The 19113-nt window shown below is 57.2% G+C and overlaps 1 protein-coding gene across 1 annotated transcript in view; it reads right to left on the reverse strand.

The window, feature by feature from the left end:
- The window catches only part of LOC144946454 (dorsal-ventral patterning tolloid-like protein 1), a 48888-nt gene that overhangs the window by 4454 nt on the left and 25321 nt on the right, over positions 1–19113 (reverse strand). The window contains exons 4-17 of the mRNA XM_078875339.1: positions 14876–15016; positions 13573–13690; positions 12281–12459; positions 11479–11584; positions 9434–9558; positions 8013–8128; positions 7345–7447; positions 6728–6844; positions 5865–6010; positions 5160–5355; positions 4445–4570; positions 3045–3205; positions 2541–2721; positions 626–751 (exon numbers count right to left, since the gene is read on the reverse strand). Coding sequence (XP_078731465.1) covers positions 626–751; positions 2541–2721; positions 3045–3205; positions 4445–4570; positions 5160–5355; positions 5865–6010; positions 6728–6844; positions 7345–7447; positions 8013–8128; positions 9434–9558; positions 11479–11584; positions 12281–12459; positions 13573–13690; positions 14876–15016 — 1941 coding nt within the window. The remainder of the gene's footprint in view (positions 1–625; positions 752–2540; positions 2722–3044; positions 3206–4444; positions 4571–5159; positions 5356–5864; positions 6011–6727; positions 6845–7344; positions 7448–8012; positions 8129–9433; positions 9559–11478; positions 11585–12280; positions 12460–13572; positions 13691–14875; positions 15017–19113) is intronic.

Consider the following 19113-nt stretch of genomic DNA (forward strand, 5'->3'; position numbering starts at 1 on the left):
TAAACAACAATCCAACATTTTTTTTATAAAATTTGTATTTTACCAGATATGGCCCACACTGAGCTATGCAGCTCTATTTCATAGGCGATCTGGCCATAAGTGATAGAGCAACAGAGTGGCCTATTGTTTGGGAATTTATAGCGTGTGATGTTGAGTCTTAAGTGTGGAGGAAAAAAAACGCAGGACCCGGAGAAAAATCCCCGCGACCACGGGGGGAAGAGAGACGCCGCCAAATCCAAATATACAGCAGCAGGCGTCAGGATCGGGTTCGAACCCACGACCTCCTGTACACCGGGCGAGGTCGTTAACATCTAGCCACAGTGATGATGATGATGAAAGAAAGACACAGCGAACTCCAAATATACAGCAGCAGGCGTCAGGATCGGGTTCGAACCCACGACCTCCTGTACACCGGGCGAGGTCGTTAACATCTCCTAGCCACAGTGATGATGATGATGAAAGAAAGACACAGCGAACTCCAAATATACAGCAGCAGGCGTCAGGATCGGGATCGAACCCACGACCTCCTGTACACTTGTTGGGGGTCTCCCCCCCTCCTTGGGATTGGGGGGGGGTCAGGGTTGGAGGGTCAGGGTTCGCATGGGTGGTGCGGGGCGATGCTCACCCTCTTTGCAGTCGTGCAGGTTGGGGTGCAGCGAGTATCCCTGGCGGCAGCGGCACGTGTAGCTCCCCACCGTGTTCACGCACTCGTGCTGGCAGCCGCCGTTATCCTTGGCACACTCGTCCTTGTCTACCGCAGACACACACACAGACAAAAATCTCCCCCCTCCCGGATGTGACCTTGACAGCGCCCCCTACCGCCGAGCGGGGTCCCACGCGCGGCCCCCTCTCTGCGGCCGCGCTGCCCTTGGGCAGCAGAGATGAGGATGCGAGGTGCGAGGGAGGTGCCTGGGCTGTGTGGTGGATGCGGAGGCAGTGCGGTCCACTCGAGCTGTGACTGTGCGTGTGTAGTGGGAAGCGGTAGTGTAGCGCTTAGCGCTATCAACCCGGCAACGCGGGTTTAATTCCCGCTCACGGCCAACACCAACAGTGACGATTATCTGAACCGGTCCTGGTCGACTCAGCCTCAAAATGAGTACCTGGTGCGGTGTGTAAACATCGCCACTGGGGAGACAAAGGCAGTGGGGCGTGGTGCTGGCCATCCACCCCCTCGCATGCTGTTCCTGCCTTCATAGGTGCTCGCTAACAGCACTTGCCCCTACAGTCTGTTAAGGCTAAACGGGGGATCTTTATCTTTGTGTGCACGTGTGTGGTTAACAAAGGCAAAAACAAAGAATCGCCGTATAGCCTTGACAGACTTGGGGCAAGTGCTGTTACCGAGCAGCGCCGTGTCTTACATTGAGCAAGGAGGCTGTTGGAAGAGCCTTGGGAACGAGAGACGTAGATGGAATTCCCAAGTGGAGCGATGTGAGCCAAGTAGCAGACGGAGAAATGAGTGGGTGGGTGGACGAGGTGAGAGGGTAAATGAACGAAGTGAGAGCGGTTTAGAGTGTGGATGAGTTAAAGGTGGGTGGACGAGGTGGGTGTGGACGGTGAGGGTCGCTGCAGACGAGGTGTGAGGGTGGGTGGGTGGGTGGACGATGTGAGCGAGTATGGGTAAGTGAGAGAGATGAGGGAGTGGACGAGTGGGTGGATGAGGTGGTGTGGGTGGGTGAGGTGGATGAGAGGTGAGAGGAGATGAATGTGGATGGATGAGTGAGTGGGTGGACGAGGTGAGAGGGATGAGTGAGTGAGGTAGGTGGTGTGAGTGTGTGGGTGGATGAGGTGAATGATTAGGCATGCCCACCGCATGCCTAATCAGCTTTGTTCGGCCGCATAGAGGGAACTAAACGGACGGCACGGGCTAGAGAAGAGATGGAGTGATGTGGTACAAGAGGATGTGGAGCTGAGTGGACTTGCCGATGACCGGTACCAGCGGTGTCAAGATCGGCCTCAGTGGAGGAGGCTCGTGAAGGATGCTACTGGGCAGTTGGAGGCAGTCGCCCTCCAACAACAACGGAGGGCGGAGGAGCAACACAAGAAACGAGCGGAGCGCCGGGCAGCTAAAACACAGCAAGTTAGCACAGTAGGGGGCACAGGTGGTGCATCAGCCACTCATCTCAGTCAGTCGACCAGTGACACCTGGGTCTGTCCCGTGACCTCCCGTCAGCAAGGCTTCGACACTTCACGTGGCCTCAAAGTGCACCTGGCCTGGCACAGGCGCCGTGGTGATGTCACCATCACTTAGTGGCGAATGGCGGGGATTGGTATTGGTGGTGCTGATGGTGGTGCCAGATGCAGGAGAGGGGTATTGAACTGGGCAGGGGAGACCCCGAGTGGGCAATTGAACCAGGCAGTGGGTTGCCGGGGGCGGACCTCCTGCTAGCGGGCGTTCGACACTTCACGTGGCGTTAACGTGCACATAGCCTGGCACAAGCGCCGTAGTGACGTCACCGCCACTTAGTGGCGAATGGAGTTTGTTGTTGTTGAGTGAGGTGAGAGTAGATGGATGGGTGAGTGGATGAGTGCGCGCGTCTGACCTGAGAAGAAGTAGGCCTTGAAGCCTTGCTTGGACATGGAGTTGTCCGAGTGGAAGACGACGCGGAGGCTGTTGGACTGCGAGGTGATGACCGAGGGGACCTCGCTGCCGCAGAACTTCCCGTGCAGCTTTGAGTCGGCCGACAGGCCACTGCGCACCTCCACGTAGTCGTACTTGCACACCTGGCGAACGCACACACACGGGAGCGGGGGGTTAGCGAGGCCCGCGTCGTAAACAAACCGATCCAATATCGGTGGCGGAACAATTGAACGGGTCCTGTGCACCCTCTCTCCCCCCTAGGTCGACTCAGCCGGATGCAGCGTGCATGTACGTTGAACTTCTTTCGCACCGTACGTAGCCAACCGTGCTAACCGAAGGCGGCCGGGGCGTAGCGTTGGCCACACTACCCCCTCGTGCGCCGTGCCAGCCGTCATAGGTGCTTCTGGCTACCAGCACTTGCCCCCAACGGTCCGGTGGATCTTTGCGTGCGTGCGTCACGGCTCACGTCGTTGCCCTCCAGGTGGAAGGCCTCGAAGCTGAGCGAGATGCGGTACTGTGTGGGCGCCACGATCTGCCACACGCAGTGCTTGCTGGGCGGGTACTCGCGCGGCCACGCCGGGCTCGTCAGCGTCCCGTTGGCCTTCGTCAGCAGCCCCCCGCACGCCGCTGCACCGTGCACGGTGGGGGGCAGGGGCAGGGGCAGGGGGGGGTGGGGGGGGGCAGGGGGGGGTGGGGGGGGCACGGGGTGGGGGGGGGGCACGGGGAGGGTTGGGGAGGGGCAGGGGATGGGGGACCCACTCGGTTAGTAGCGGAGCGTGGCAGCCATCGCCATGGCGATGGTGCAGAGGGAGTGTGGGTGATGGGAGCCCAGGTGATGAGGCCCCGGGTGATGAGGAGCCCGGGTGATGGGGAGCCCGGGTGATTGGGAGCCCGGGTGATGGGTGATGAACGTGCCATAGCGATCATTGCCAGGGCGATGGGAACTTAGGTATGCTTGCCATGGTCACGGGAGATGGATGCCAGTATACCATGGTGATGGGTGCACAGGGTATGGATTCCCATGGTGATGCTTTCTATGATGATGAGGATTCCCATAGCGATTGTTTCCATGGTGATTGGTTTCAATGGTGATGGTTCCCATGGCGATAGGTGATGGGTGTCAGGATACTTTCCGATCCAGTTGCGTGGCATTAGCGTCGCGTCTTATGGCGCCAAGATTAATTCACACGAAGTTAAATTCCAGTTAAGTTATGTTCGCATTAGTCGCACACATTGACGTTAATTGTACGATTGCGATATCAAGTTGTTAATTGGCATTATAAAAAAACGCGGAACCACACGGCGCAGCATTAATACATTAGAACCGACGAAAATTAGACATTTGGAACAGCGAGGAAGAGGAAGGAACAGTGGGAAGGAGGAGGAGGGTTGAGCGGTTTGGGGGGCAGGGGTTGGGGGGAATTGTGAAGTAGGAGGGGGAGGGGATTGTGATGGAGGAGGGAACAGGAGGGATGAAGGAGAGAGCTCGGAGAGAGGAGAGAGGGACGGGAGTGGGACACAGGAAGAGTGAGCGGGCACGCACGGGGTGCGGCGCAGGTGGTGGTGCAGGTGGTGGTGCAGGTGGTGGTGCAGGTGGTGGTGCAGGTGGTGGTGCAGGTGGTGGTGCACGTGGTGGTGCACGTGGTGGTGCACGTGGTGGTGCACGTGGTGGTGCACGTGGTGGTGCACGTGGTGGTGCACGTGGTGGTGCACGTGGTGGTGCACGTGGTGGTGCACGTGGTGGTGCACGTGGTGGTGCACGTGGTGGTGCACGTGGTGGTGCACGTGGTGGTGCACGTGGTGGCGCAGGTGGCGTGTGGAGGGTTGCTGGATGGCGGCGCTGCATGGGTGGCGGGGCCCGTGTACCGTGGCAAGTCCTCTTGTCGGGTGCCAGCTCGTACCCGGGGTCACAGGCGCACGTGAAGCTGCCCAAGGAGTTGATGCAGCGCTGCTCGCAGCCACCGCGATCGGAGCGCAAGCACTCGTCCGTCTCTACAACAAGAGCAGCAGCACAACGCGCCGTCACACCATAGCCGTCATGCCATCGGTGTCACACCATAGCCGTCACATTCACCGCGCCACTCTCCATCACGCCCACCACTACACCGCCACTCACCGTTTACACTACACATCCACACCGGGCACCTCCATTAGTTCCCCTCTAAGGTTTCGCGACTGATAACAAGAGCGGGGGTTGGCTTAGCGGGAGTGCGTAGGAGCCAGGGCTGGTACTTGCGGCTGGTTAGTAAGGGTTCGGGGAAAGGCGAGTATTGGTGGCTGGCTGGCTCGTTAGTTAAGGCGAGCACGAGAGGCTGATTGGCTGGGTGGGTGGTTCGGGGTAGCCGCTGGTGATTGGCCGTCCTGGTGAGTACTCGCGGCCGGTTGGGGTTAGGGGTAGGCCTCCTACAAGTGGGCGATTGGCTCGCTCGTCGGCGCTCGAGTTTGGGCGAGTGTTTTCCTTCGGCTGTCACGCTCCTCCGCGCAAGCCCGCTCTTCCCTCGAGGCCCGCAGCGACACGGCGCGTCTCCCTCTCCCGCTCCGTTCCCCGATTCCTCCCCGGCCACCGGCGCCGGCCGCTCACCCTTGAAGAAGGAGGCAGAGAATCCGGCCTTGTTGATGGTCCCGTCGGAGACGAACTTCATCCACAGCTTGTTGCTGCTCGACCGCACGTCGCTCGGCCTGTCGTAGCCGCAGTAGCGCCCCACCAGCTTGCTGCTCTCCGAGTCACCGTCGCGGATCTCGAGGAAGTCATACGCGCACGTGTCGTGGCGCTCCACCTGTACGCACATACGTACGTTGAAATTGTTTCGCACCGTACGTAGCCAACCGTGCTCAACAGAGGTGCGGGTGTTGGGGGGGGGGGGGAGAAGGGCAACAAGCTAGACACAAAAAGCAGTTTTTAAGAAATGAGTTTCCAATCGAGACTTGAAAGTGCATAGCTCCCAGCGGCTTCGTAATATCAGAAGAAAGAACGTTCCAGACGGCCGCAGAAGCGCATCTGAAAGCGCGCGATGGGGCGGCCGTCTTTGGCGAGCCAAAAGCCGCTGCTGCGAGGATGACCAAAGCTCACGTGATAGTTTATGCTCCTTGACGAGGTCACCTGCGCGCGGGTGGGGCACGGTGGCAGCAGGTGTCACGCGACGGCGGGGGAGGGCAGCAGCTAGGGAGCATGGGAACACGGAAGCATGGGAGCTAGGGAGCATGGGAATTAGGGAGCATGGGAGCACGGGAGACTGGGAGTAATGGGAACTGAGAGGACCGGTGCGACGAGGGGTGAGGTCCTCACCTCGAAGGACTGGAAGGTGAGGCCCACGGAGTGGCCCTGGGGCACCACGATCTTCCACACGCACTCCTTGGAGGGGCGGTAGTCGTCGGGGTAGTTGGGCGACTGGATGGTGCCCGAGTCCCTGTGCAGCTCCCCGCCGCAGATCGCTGGCGGAGCAAGGGACATCACTCGCGGGGGTGAGCACCACGGTCGTTGTGCCCCGTCTCACCGAGCGAGGTCAAACACGAAAGCTGCACTCGCGCGGTCGTTGGTCTCGCCATGCCTACGGCGCGGCGCTATCGCGAAGGGAGGCGCCGCTACCGCCGCCGCTGCTACATGCCACGGGTTGGCGGAGTCTGCGGTGGTTTTGCGGGAAGGGAGGGCGACGACTTGCCATGCGTTTTTTTTTTTTACTCCGTGAGATCTTCTGCGAGTAACTTGCATAGCGTGGGCTGGTTCTGACTGTGACGCAAGCAAACAACAGCTCACTCTTTCCACTCTGTTTGATAATTATTTATGGCGCTGCTGCTGATCAGGACTGTGTGGCTGGTGGTGGTGCTGGTGGTAGCGGTGGTGCTGGTGGTGGTGCTGGTGCCGCTGCTGGTTCTGCTGGTAGTCGCGATTGTAATGGTGCTGCTGAAGGTAGTGGTGGTGGTAGTGGTGGTGGTAGTGGTGGTGGTAGTGCTGCTGGAGGTAGTGGTGGTGGTAGTGGTGGTGGTAGTGGTGGTGCTGGTGGTCAAGTGATGATGATGCTGTTGGTGGTGCCAGGAATGCTGGTGATCCTGGTACTGGCTACTGGTGTTGCTGGTAGTGCTGGTAGTGGTGGTGGAGTAGCTGGTGGACTCTGAAGGTAGGGAAGGAGGAGGGGGGGGGGGCACGCTCACCCTCGTAGGTGCCGTAGAAGCCGCGGCCCACCCAGTTGCTGCTGCTGCGGAACTCGATCCAGAGGCGGCTGTCGGAGGAGACGAGCGTGCCGGGCACACGGTCCCCACAGAACTTCCCTGTAGGGCACAGAGGGCAGGGGGGCAGGGGGGCAGTGCCACGGTTAGAGGACTCAGTCAGGGGATAGGGGTTAGAGGATGAGCGTTAATGGATTAGCATTACATGGATTAAGGGCAGGGATTAGGGTTAAGGTTGGAGAATGGGGTTAAGGGATAGCGGTTACGGAATTAGGGTTAGAAGTTAGGCGAACGTTACATTTTTCAGAAGCGACCTGGCAATCACAAACGACAGCTGAACAAAGTGGCTTCGCATCGTGTGGACATTTCTAGCAGCCAAACGTGTGGTAGTGATGTTGATGCTAAACGATGGAAGGGAAAAACCGGAGGACCCGGAGAAAAATCCACACGACCACTGGGCAGAGAGAGAGACACGCAAACCGCAAACCTACAGCAGCAGGTGTCAAGGTCGGGATCGAACCCACGACCTCCTGTACACCAGGCGAGGTATTTGCTTTGGAGGGTTAGGGGGAAGGGGGGGTGGGGAGGGGGGGGGCACGTACCCAGAAGCGGCGCCTGCTTCCAGAATCCGTCGCGCACCTCCACGTAGTCGTACCAGCAGTGGCGGCTCCGGTAGAGGTCAAGCGCCGTGAGGTTGAGCATGATCTGCGGGCAGCGCGGTCAGTACGGAGCACCCGCTGCAGCCCCAACACCACAGCCCCAACACTACGGCCCCAACACCACGGCCCCAACACCTCGGCCCCAACACCACGGCCCCAACACCACGGCCCCAACACCACGGCCCCAACACCACGGCCCCAACTCTACGGCCCCAACACCACGGCCCCAACACCACGGCCCCAACACCACGGCCTCAACACCACGGCCCCAACACCACGGCCCCAACACCACGGCCCCAACACCACGGCCCCAACACCACGGCCCCAACACTACGGCCCCAACGCTACACCCCCAACACGAGCCCTGCCATTAACCTGGGGAGGAATCCGGCGATGACACGTCGAACTTATCGACATATCTCACGAGAGGAGTTGAGTGATGATCTACAGAATTGATGGCGTGGAAGACGTGTAGATGTGGAGGAGCGATGAAGTGGAGGAGTGGTAATGTGGAGGAGGAGATGACGTGGAAGAGTGACGATGTGGAGGAGGTGATATTGTGGAGGAGGTGACGATGTGCAAGCGGTGACGATGTGGAGAAGCGGTGTCACCTTCTCGCCGGGGGTGACGGAGATCCTCCAAATGCAGTGCGAGTAGGACGGGTACCCGTTGGGGTAACCGGGGGACGACAGATTCCCGGTCATGTCCTGCAGCGTCTCCCCGCACGCTGCGCGCACAGCGACAGAGAGGGAGGTGGGGGTGGGGAGAGTCGTCACGGGGAGGCACAGCCAGTCACGGTCACTCACAGTCACACGGTGGTGCCTGGCGTTTTTGGGGCCTGGCGTTGTTGTTGTTGCCTGGCGTTGTTGTTGAGGCCTGGTGGTGTTGTTGGTGGCTGGTGTTGTTGTTTGTGTCTGGCGTTGTTGGTGGTGCCTGGCGTTGTTGTTGGCGCCTGGCGTTGTTGTTGAGGCCTGGCGTTGTTGTTGAGGCCTGGCGTTGTTGTTGAGGCCTGGCGTTGTTGTTGAGGCCTGGCGTTGTTGTTGAGGCCTGGCGTTGTTGGTGGTGCCGGGGGTACCCACGTGTGTGGGGGAACGTTATTTTCTGGCGTCCTTTGGGCTCTCACATTCCAGGCTTCCCAAAACCGTGTGGTTGGCAGCTGGGGGGGGATGGGGGCGGGGTGGAGGGGGGGCTGGGGGGTGAGCTGCACCGAAGGGAGATGCCAATCCGAGCCAGAATGGCGAAGCTTCAACAGCTTTGGCGAGGGAAGGGGGGGGGGGGTCATTCGCCGTAAGCGGCTGCCACCACTTCGCGAGCACTCTGCTCGTCACTCACAGAGTTTCCACACGTGCACAAATACAAAGATCCCCCGTATAGCCGTTACAGACTGTCGGGGCAAGTGCTGTTAGCGAGGAGCACCTATGAAGGCCGGCACGGCACACGAGGGGGTCGGTGGCCAGCACCACGCCCAGCGCCTTTGACTCTTGAGTGCCGATGTTAACTACGCGCCGCACTATATACTCATGGCCGATGAGTCAGACGCCTTCCGTAACCTCCTGACCCAGGTGCTAGCTAAAGTGGCCCCCCAGGACAGAGTCACCCTCCTGTTGGGTGACTTTAATATGCCTGAGTGGGTCATGACGCAGACACCTGGGCCGGAGTCATTGGAAGGCATGGGCCAGAGCAGCTCAATAACAACGGTAGCAAGCTGCCAGACTTCTGTGCAGCCCATGGGCTTGTAATTACCGACGCGCTGTTCTGGCATCGGCGCAGCCACACAACATCATGGATTCATGCCTGGCGCAAGCAACAATATCTGCTGGATTACACGGTGATGGAACAGCGGATGCGGGCCCCGAGTCCTCGACACACCGTGGATCTCATCTGCCCACTGACCATCGGCTTGCCACGTGGCCTTGCGAGTGCACCTGGCCTGGCACAAGCGCCGTGGTGACGTCACCACCACTTAGTGGCGAAAGGCGGCTGCTACTGTTGTTGTTGTTGCTGCTGTTGTTATTGTTGCTGTTGTGCGTACCCAGGCAGCGGTAGAGCTTGTTGGCCTGCGCGATGTCCCCTTTACTGAGCCGCGTTCGCTGGCCGATGGCCGGACGCACTCCGGACTCGTCCTTGCGAGGCAGAATCGTGTCCAGGAACATGCCCCTGCCAAACACACACACCACAGAGACAGAGATCCCACAAAGACGATGATCCCACAGACAATGATCCCACAAATACGATGATCCCACACGTCCGTGTAGCCTGGAAAAGGCTGCTGGGACACGTGGGCCACGCACATGGAGACGCGGAGACACTTGGAGACAGAGATACGGAGACACGTCGGGAGACATGGAGACAAGCACAGAATCAAAAGACAAAGGTCCCTTGCATAGCCTTTGACAACGCTGTTGAGGCAAGTGCTGTCAACAAGCACCTACAAAGGCTGGCATGGCGCACGAGGGGGTGGATGGCCAACGCCACGCCCGGCCGCATTTATCTCCCCGCCGTGGCTGATGTTTACACACTGCGACAGGTGGTCATTTCAAAGCTGAAGTTGACCTTGGCGAGGGCCAGGACCGGTTCAGATACTGCATTAGCCACTGTTGTTGGGTTGTCGGCGGGATTCGAACGTGGGTCGCCGGGTTCGTAGCGCAGGGCACTAACCACTGTGCCATACATAAAATCACACGTACACCCCACTTACGCGCAAACACACGTACACCACACTTACGCACAAACACACTTACACCACACTTACGCACAAACACATGTACAACACACGCACAAACACACGTACACCCCACTTTCGCACAAACACGTACAACACACCTACGCACAAACACACGTACACCCCACTTATGCACAAACACACGTACACCACACTTATGCACAAACACACATACACCACACTTATGCACAAACACACATACACCACACTTATGCACAAACACACATACACCACACTTACGCACAAACACACATACACCACACTTACGCACAAACACACATACACCACACTTACGCGCAAACACACGTACACCACACTTACGCGCAAACACACGTACACCACACTTACGCACAAACACGTACACCCCACTTACGCACAAACACACCAAAACCACATGCTCTTCACAGGCCCGGTTACGTTCTTGAAATTCGCCGCAATTGGCAAATCCGCGATTCGCAAACTCGAAGCGCAAATGGGAAAACTCGGGGGTTTGGTTCACGATTTGTAGCACGACACCCACCCCTCTCCCCGTTTGTTTTTACGTCACCCTACTTTAACCCCGAACGTGAAACGTGAAGTAAAATACGACTCTTATTTGCGCGGTAAACGTTTAGAATTGGTGGGAGTAAAAAGTAAGAATATAGAACAACAACAAAGGAGCAAAGGAAAAGATTGCGGGCTTCCTGAACCTTCCCTCTGCCTAATTCACTGTGACCCTGGGAGCACCATGCGGCTGGGTTTGCGTGGGAGACAAGATGGAGACAAGATGGAGACAAGACGACACCGCGTGTATTTCCTCTGCGGCGGCAGCAGCAGCATCATCATCGAGTGCAGTGCAGTGGTACCTGCAACAGCACTTCTCTACGATGCGTACTGTACAGGAATCTCGCGGGCAATCGCGAATGGTCGAGGCGGCCACACGGAGCAGGGCACGGGGCGCGATTGGCGAACTTTAGCTCATCAAATTCGGCGCGAACGGTCGTATCCGCGATGGACGGGGAGAAAGCGCGACGGGCGAGGCATCTGCAATATGCCACGAATTGGCTGCGATGTCACCACAAAGTTGACGCCAGGCTGGGTGCACCTTGAGCCCTCGCGAAGTGGGACCACGTGCAGTGTGGAAGGCTCCCTGGCAGGAAGGAGGCCACGGTGTGTGTGTGTGGCGTGTGCGGTGTGTGTGGTTTGTGGCTGTGGCGTGCAAGGCGGTTATCGTGGGCTGTGTGTGTGGTGTGTGCGGTCATGGTGTGTCCGTGATGGACGTGGTGTGTGGTGGACGCGATGCGGTGTGAGGTGCACAGGATGGACGCGGTTTGTGGTTGGACATGGTGGACGTGCTGGGCGAGGTTGACACTGACCGGGAGAAGGTGTTGCGCGAGTAGTGCATGATGCTGTCAAAGTCGTACGACTCGTCCAGAGAGTCCACCTCTCCCGGCTCCATCTTCAGGAAGTTCTCCTCCTGACCTGTAACCCCACCATGACAACACGGAGACATTCCTAACGAGGTAACCACGATGATGATGATTACAATGACTTACAATGAAGCTTGTCGCACAAATGATGATGATGATCTGGGTGATAGAGATAATAACTCTGACCATGACGGCGACGAGGAGGAATGCAAAGATAACAACGCTGACAATGCTGACGACACACAGATGACGACATCGTTAGTGATGGTGATGGTGGTGATGTTGACAATGTTGTCCAGGCTGGATCTTTTCCCACACATTACCGGCGTGACCATCATGCCAACAGTAACGATCGTGATGATCGTGGTAATGGTGGTGATGATGATGTCAATGATGGCAATGATCATGATGATGACGGGGGTGAGTGATGGCGGTGACGATGGCCCATCAGGCCAGATGTTGACCAACACAATACCGATTGTGTCCACACGATCGATGGTGTTGATAGTCATGTTGATGATGACGACGAGGATGATGATAACAATAACGACGACAATAGCGAAAATGATGATGACGGTGGCAATGATGATGACGATGGTGGCGATGACAATAACGGCGATGATGCTGATGCCGATGCCTATGATTGTTAACAATGAAAATTATGATGACAATGACTATGATGATGATGATGATGACGACGATAACAACGACTACGATGATAACAACGATGACAATGACGACGGCCCACCGGGCTGGATGTTCTCGCGCACGATGCCCACGTGGTGGTCGCGGTCGGGCCGCGTGTGCTCGTGCCAGAAGCCGATGACGTGGCCCAGCTCGTGCACCACGATGCCGAACTTGTCGCAGTTCTTCCCGATGGAGATGGCCTGCGGCCCGTCGCCCATGCGGCCCACAAACGAGCAGCAGCTGTGGACGGACACCCCCCCCCCACCCCGGCCGGTTAACTCACCCACCGCTAGTTGCTAACCACGGTTAACTGGAAGACTTTGCTGTTTTTTTCTGGATGTTTCCATTGCGTCACTTCAAGATGTTTCTTGTTCGTGTTTTTGTTTTGCTGCGGTTGCACCCGAGTCAAGAGCCGCATGGCTCACGGGGTTATACCTAATCAATTAAACTGAACTAGCCACCGCCAACTCGCCACGGTGGCTAGCCACGGTTAACTAGCCAAAGTTACTAACCACAGATAACTAATCACAGCTAACTCGCCACACCCTGTCGTTGCGCGCGCGCAAGGAATTGTGGGTAACCGCTCTCCGCGCCTCCGCTATTCTCGTCAGCGACTGCGAGAGGATTGGGGGGGGGGCCCTTGGGGTGGGGGGTGGGGTAGAAGTGGGGGGGGGGGGGGATTGGCGCTGCTCTGGTACTGGGAAGGGGGTGGGGGTGGTGACAATGTGGCTCTAATCAACTGAGAGCCACCGGGGGTCTTCACCCTCTGGGCCCCTCCCCTCCTCCTCCTCACGAGACATCTCGTTCCATTCCTGCCCTCTGCCCGCACGTTATGCAATCCACGCCCGCTCTACCACCCCCCCTCTCCAGCTGTGGTTGCCCCTCGCTGGTTACGTGACTACGCCGGTCAGTTGTGTCATCGTTCCATCACCACTGCCGCCAACGGCACCACCGCCGCCACCACCATCACCACCGCCATCACCACCGCCATCTCCACCGCCACAATCACCACCGCTGCCACCACTGCCACCATCACTGCCATCACCACCGCCATCCCATGACATCATCGTTTTTGCCACTGGCCATGGCAGACCAATCGAGAGGCTTGCAATCGCGAGGCCACAAGTTCAACTCGTGGTTGGTGGGGGGGGTTTACTCATCATCCCTACCTCCCTCTGTAGAGAGGCGAGCCCAAATGCTTCGACACTCTCGTGAGCAGTGATAGGTCCCATCCCGTCATCAACAGGTTATGTGACGTCATCACTCGGTCCCGTGACGTCAGCGCTCAGTCCTGTGACATCATCGCTCGGTCCCATCATAGCTCGGTCGTATTGTGTCGTCGCGCAGTCTCACCCGCACGGCCGGTAGGTGAAGACGATGTAGCTCTCCTCTTCGCTGCGTTCCACGAAGGTGACGCACGTGAAGCGCTCCCAGTGCCGCATCGCCTGCTTGAACATCGCCCGCTGGCTCCCTGCACACGCGCACAGAGACAAAGATCCCCCGTGTAGCCTACGCAGACTGTCGGTGCAAGTGCTGTTAGCGAGCAGCAGCTATGAAGCCCGGCAAGGCACACGAGGGGGTGGGTGGCCAGCACCACGCCCGGCCGCCTTTTGTCTCCCAAGTGCCGATGTTTACACACTGCACCAGATACTAATTTGAGGCTGAGTCGACCTAGGGGAGGTCCAGGACGGTTCCCGATAAACATCACTGGTGTTGGCCACGAACAGGAATCGAACTCTGAATCGAACAGCATGTTCGTAGCGCAGCGTGCTAAACACTACGATTACCGCTCCCCACACACATACATGTGGTCACACAGACAAAACACTGCCAGTTTATGTTCTTGCAGTTACAGAATGACTTGTCCCCACATCTCACTGCACTACCACCCCCACTGACACATTACACGCTGACTCACACCCCGTGTCACACACCCTTACAAAGACAAAGATCCACCAAATAGCCTTTAACAGGCTGTTGGGGCGGCAAATGCTACTCGGGGTAAAGTCCTGGGACATGCTTAAAAGGCAGAGCTCCGCACGGATAGATTCACGAATCCATCGCTGCGCCCGCTCCGGCTGCCTCTGACACGAGCGCCGGCTCTCCAGGCGTGGCGGCGCACGGGTACCGAGAGGGCCTCCGCCGGCGGACGCCGTCGGATGCCATCGGATGCCATCGGTACCACAAGGCAGAGGTCGCAACCGGGTACCCGATACCCGTACCCGACCCGATACCCGGCTACCCGTACGGGTACGGGTACCCGTTTGCGACCCTGGTGCGGCCGAGTACGGGTAGACCGTGAGTCACTGGTGAGTCACCGTTTGTCACTCATTTCCCAACGTCTTGTCTCTTCTCACAATTCAAGTTCCTAGAATTAACCCACCCACGCCTGCAACATGGCTTCATCGCAGAGGTCGCAATAGGGTACCCGATACCCGTACCCTACCCGTACCCGGCCGGGTACGGGTAGGGTACAGGTACGGCCGGGTACGGGTACCCGTTTGCGACCCTGGTGCGGCCGGGTACGGGTAAGGAATCAAAACCCGTTTGCGACCTCTGGGTAGAAGGTAGGGAGAGGGACGACCTTTGCCACAAGGTGGCCCCTCTTCCCCGCTCCTCACCACCACCACCACCACCCCCCCCCCCTCCTGCTCACCGGTGAAGTTGCCGCCGATGACGTAGGGGATGACGCCGCCGGGCCAAATCCTCTCGGGCCGCGCCGTGGCCGCTCTCCGTGGCCGCGCTCTCCCCACGGGCCTCCTCCTCGTGCTGCTGCTGCTGCTGCCCGGTCGGACGTCTGCAGCGACCGTAGCGGAGACAGGGAGAGAGAGAGAGGGAGCGCAACTCGATGCAACCGCAGTGGAAAGCAACTTGGTGCAACTACAGGAGAGAGCAACTTGGTGCAACTACAGTGGAGAGCAACTCGGTGCAACCTCAGTGGAGAGCAACTCGGTGCAACTACAGTGGAGAGCAACTCGGTGCAACTACAGTGGAGAGCAACTCGGTGCAACCTCAGTGGAGAGCAACTCGGTGCAACTACAGTGGAGAGCAACTCGGTGCAACTACAGTGGAGAGCAACTCGGTGCAACTACAGTGGAGAGCAACTCGGTGCAACTACAGTGGAGAGCAACTCGGTGCAACCTCAGTGGAGAGCAACTCGGTGCAACTACAGTGGAGAGCAACTCGGTGCAACTACAGGAGAGAGCAACTCGGTGCAACTACAGTGGAGAGCAACTCGGTGCAACTACAGGAGAGAAGAACTCGGGGCAACTACAGTGGAGAGCAACTCGGTGCAACTACAGTGGAGAGCAACTCGGTGCAACTACAGTGGAGAGCAACTGGGTGCAACCGCGGGGAGAGCAACTCGGTGCGACCATGGTAGAGAGGAACTCACTCGGAAGCAACCCACGCGTGCGAGGGGGCAAACGCTCGATCCCGTGCAGACGGAACAGGCGGGGTTCGCATGTTCCGCTGTGCCGCCTGCTCCTGGCAGAGCCTGGGGTATGGGCTCCTACTGCTCCTCCTCCTCGATGCCCAGGGGAGGAGAGTTTCCCAACATCTCTGTGGTGATCCCCCAACCCTCGCTGCTGCCTCCACAGTGCTGGTCACACGGTGCCGATTGCAGGCGTGTGAATGACGAAGCGATGTCCGTGCGCGGAATGCGAATGACCGAGTAGCAGAGGAACGCCAAAAAGTCCTGGCAAATCCGACGTGTTTAAATCGGAGACTCATCACGACCACGCACAGGCGTCGTGGGAAGGTCGATGGAGTGTGACGGAGCTAGCGTGCGACGGAGCTAACGAGTGACGGAGCTGGCGAGCGAAGGAGCTGGCGTGCGACCGAGCTCACGAGCGACGGAACGAGCGAGTGATGGAGCTCGCAAGTGACGGCGTGACGGAGCGAGCGAGTGACGGAGCGAGCAAGTGACGGAGCTGGCGAGTGACGGAGTGAGCGAGTGACTTAAGAGGGCCACCGACCATCACCGTGCGGTGCCTGAGTGAGTCAGCGCACGTCAAGACTCGGGGGGCCCGATCGCCCAAACCGGGGCCCGCGTGAGATGAGAGTCAGGGCCCACTCCCACAGCCCAAGGCTGACCCCTGCACCCCCCCCCTCGCATCCCGCATGACGAATGGTTTCCTGGTCAGGCTATAACGATAATAATCATACACGGCGAGAGCAGCGGCAGCAGCGTCGGAGCGCAGATCATTTTCTCGCTACCGCGGCTTCGAATCAAAACAACGGCGACGCCGCCACCGCTCGGGCGACCACGGCGGCCGGGGCGAGGTGCCAGTGGGGGGGGGGGGCCGAGACCAGGCGGAGGACGAGGGGTCCCCGCGTCATCGCGCTCCAGCTGACAGATAACAACTCCAGGGGGTTGGGGGCTGGTTGTTTATTTGAGAGAGGGGATTAAGCTGCGTCCGGAATGAACGCAGCTGCCTGGCAGGGGCGGGGGGCAGCCCTGTTTGTTTAGGGAATTCGATTTCTAGCCGCTGCAGTTTGAAAGCATCCCTCCCGTCTGTGCGCGAGCGTGTGTGGAGTGTGCTTTTCCCGGCACAGTGTGCCGGGAAAGGTCCTGCCAAGGATTATTCAACATCGCCTTGCCAGGCACGCTGAGGAGAGGCTTGCGGAGCCCCAGTGCGGTTTCAGGAAAGGGCGGTCCTGCACAGATGCCATATTTTCTGTCCGTCTGCTACAGCAGAGGTGTAGGGAATTCCAACAAAACCTACATCTCTGCTTTATTGACCTGGTCAAGGCCTATGATACCATCAAGTAGGCCTGGGCTCTGGGTTATTCTTCGTGGTTTCGGAGTTCCTGACCCTCTGCTCACGATCATTAAGGACCTTCATGATGGTGAGCGGGCCCGGGTAAAACTACGTGGCCGGGAGTCAGAGCCTTTCCCTGTACACCTTGGGGTGCGACAGGGATGTCCTCTGGCTCCCACATTATTTAACATCTATTTTGACCACGTAGTTTGTGAAGCCTTCAATAGCTGTCCCGCGGAATTTCCATTTGGTACAGATATAATGGGAGGCTGATCGATGCCCGGGTGCGATCAAGGGATGGCTCCCTATTGGTCAACCACGTTATGCATTAATTCTAAATTTGAAGCTTTCGTGACTGCAAGGAATCATCTTCTTAGGTTTTTTCGGTAAAGTCACGTAGGTAAAACATCAAAATGAATGAAAATAAAATAAAATCTAAATTCACGACGTTTCGGAGGCAACACAAGTCTCCGTCATCAGGTGGGACCGTCACAGCCAGATTAGCTGCATCAAGTGAGGCAATGATTCAAGATGTAATCCCTTAAAAGCGAGTTGAGGGGGGGAGGAGAGGGAGGGGGGAGCTCATCAGACTATGGTAGCCAATGAATGGAACGTATCGGGAGGGAGGGGGGGCGAGGCCAGAAGGGTGGGCGACGAAGGCACCCCGCTACGACCCATTGTGTCGACGATAAACTCTCCTACGTACAAACTAGCCCGTTTTCTATCAGATACTCTGCTCCCTTTCACAGGCAAGACCTCTTCGGCAGTACTCAACTCAACCCAATTAGTCCCTATGGTTAAGGACATGGTACTATCTCCTGATGACATCCTCGTCAGCTTTGATGTAGTATCTTTGTTTACCAAAGTCCCAGTACCGGACACCCTAACAATAATTGAGGACTTAGTCCAACATGGATTGAATTCTGATGCACCTGCGCTGGTTAGGCATTGCCTCACCAACACCTATTTTACCTGGAATGGCACCTTCTACAAACAGAATGAGGGTACCCCTATGGGCTCCCCTTTGTCACCAGTTATAGCCAACATGTTCATGGAAAAGTTTGAATCAGACGCCATCCAGACATCCACCCTACGTCCTTCCCTGTGGAAGAGGTATGTGGATGACACTTTCGTCATCTGGCCACATGGCCTCCCAGCATTGAACCACTTCTTGGACCACATCAATTCCAGACACCCATCCATCAGATTCACCATGGAAGTGGAGAAAGACGGTAAACTACCATTCTTGGATATTCTGTTTGAGAGGAGGCCTGACGGATCCTTGGGACATTCTGTCTACAGAAAAGCCACCCACACAGATTCCTACTTGAAACCGGATTCCCACCACCACCCGTCTCAAAAGAATTCTCTCATCAAAACGCTATACCACAGAGCCCATGGCATTTCTGACAGACACCACCTGACTGGTGAATTAAGACATGTACATCGGGCCCTCAGGATGAACGGATACTCTGACCGTACTATCCGCCAAGCTGTCTCTCCCACCACACAGAAACAGCCACATGAAACTCCGACCAAAACCATCACGTTACCATACATAGCTGGCGTGACCAAAAAGATCTCCAAAATTCTAAACAAACATAAGATCCAAGTCCGATTCAGTACAGTGCATAAAATCCGTGATCTGATTCCATCTGTGAAGGATGTCGTTCCTGACTTACAGTATCCTGGAGTCTACAAATTGAGTTGCATTTGTGGTGATTGCTACATTGGAGAAACGAAACGTCATGTTTCTGATCGTGTCCGCGAGCACAAGTCAGATCTGAAACACGGCAGAACTGATTCTTCTGCCGTTGCCGATCATTGCTACAACTCGGTGGGCTCTCATGAAATTGTCTTTACCGAGACCAAGGTTCTCTGCAAACCTCCCGGCTACCATCAAAGGTTTGTACACGAAGCCATACAAATATACAAACACAGACATAATTTCAACCGTGATGATGGGTACAAACTTAGTAATCATTGGAAAGATGTTATCAACCACACAAAAAATACTTAATTACAATTTTTTGGACCATCTTATCTGACAGGCACTATTTTACTTTACTTTACCGAGTGTTAACATCCCCAGTTGTTTTTAGCAGTGCTCTCTTCAGTGTTCAGCCAGCAT

This window comes from Lampetra fluviatilis, chromosome 41 (genome assembly GCF_964198595.1).
Source record: "Lampetra fluviatilis chromosome 41, kcLamFluv1.1, whole genome shotgun sequence".
NCBI classification, from domain to species: domain Eukaryota; kingdom Metazoa; phylum Chordata; class Hyperoartia; order Petromyzontiformes; family Petromyzontidae; genus Lampetra; species Lampetra fluviatilis.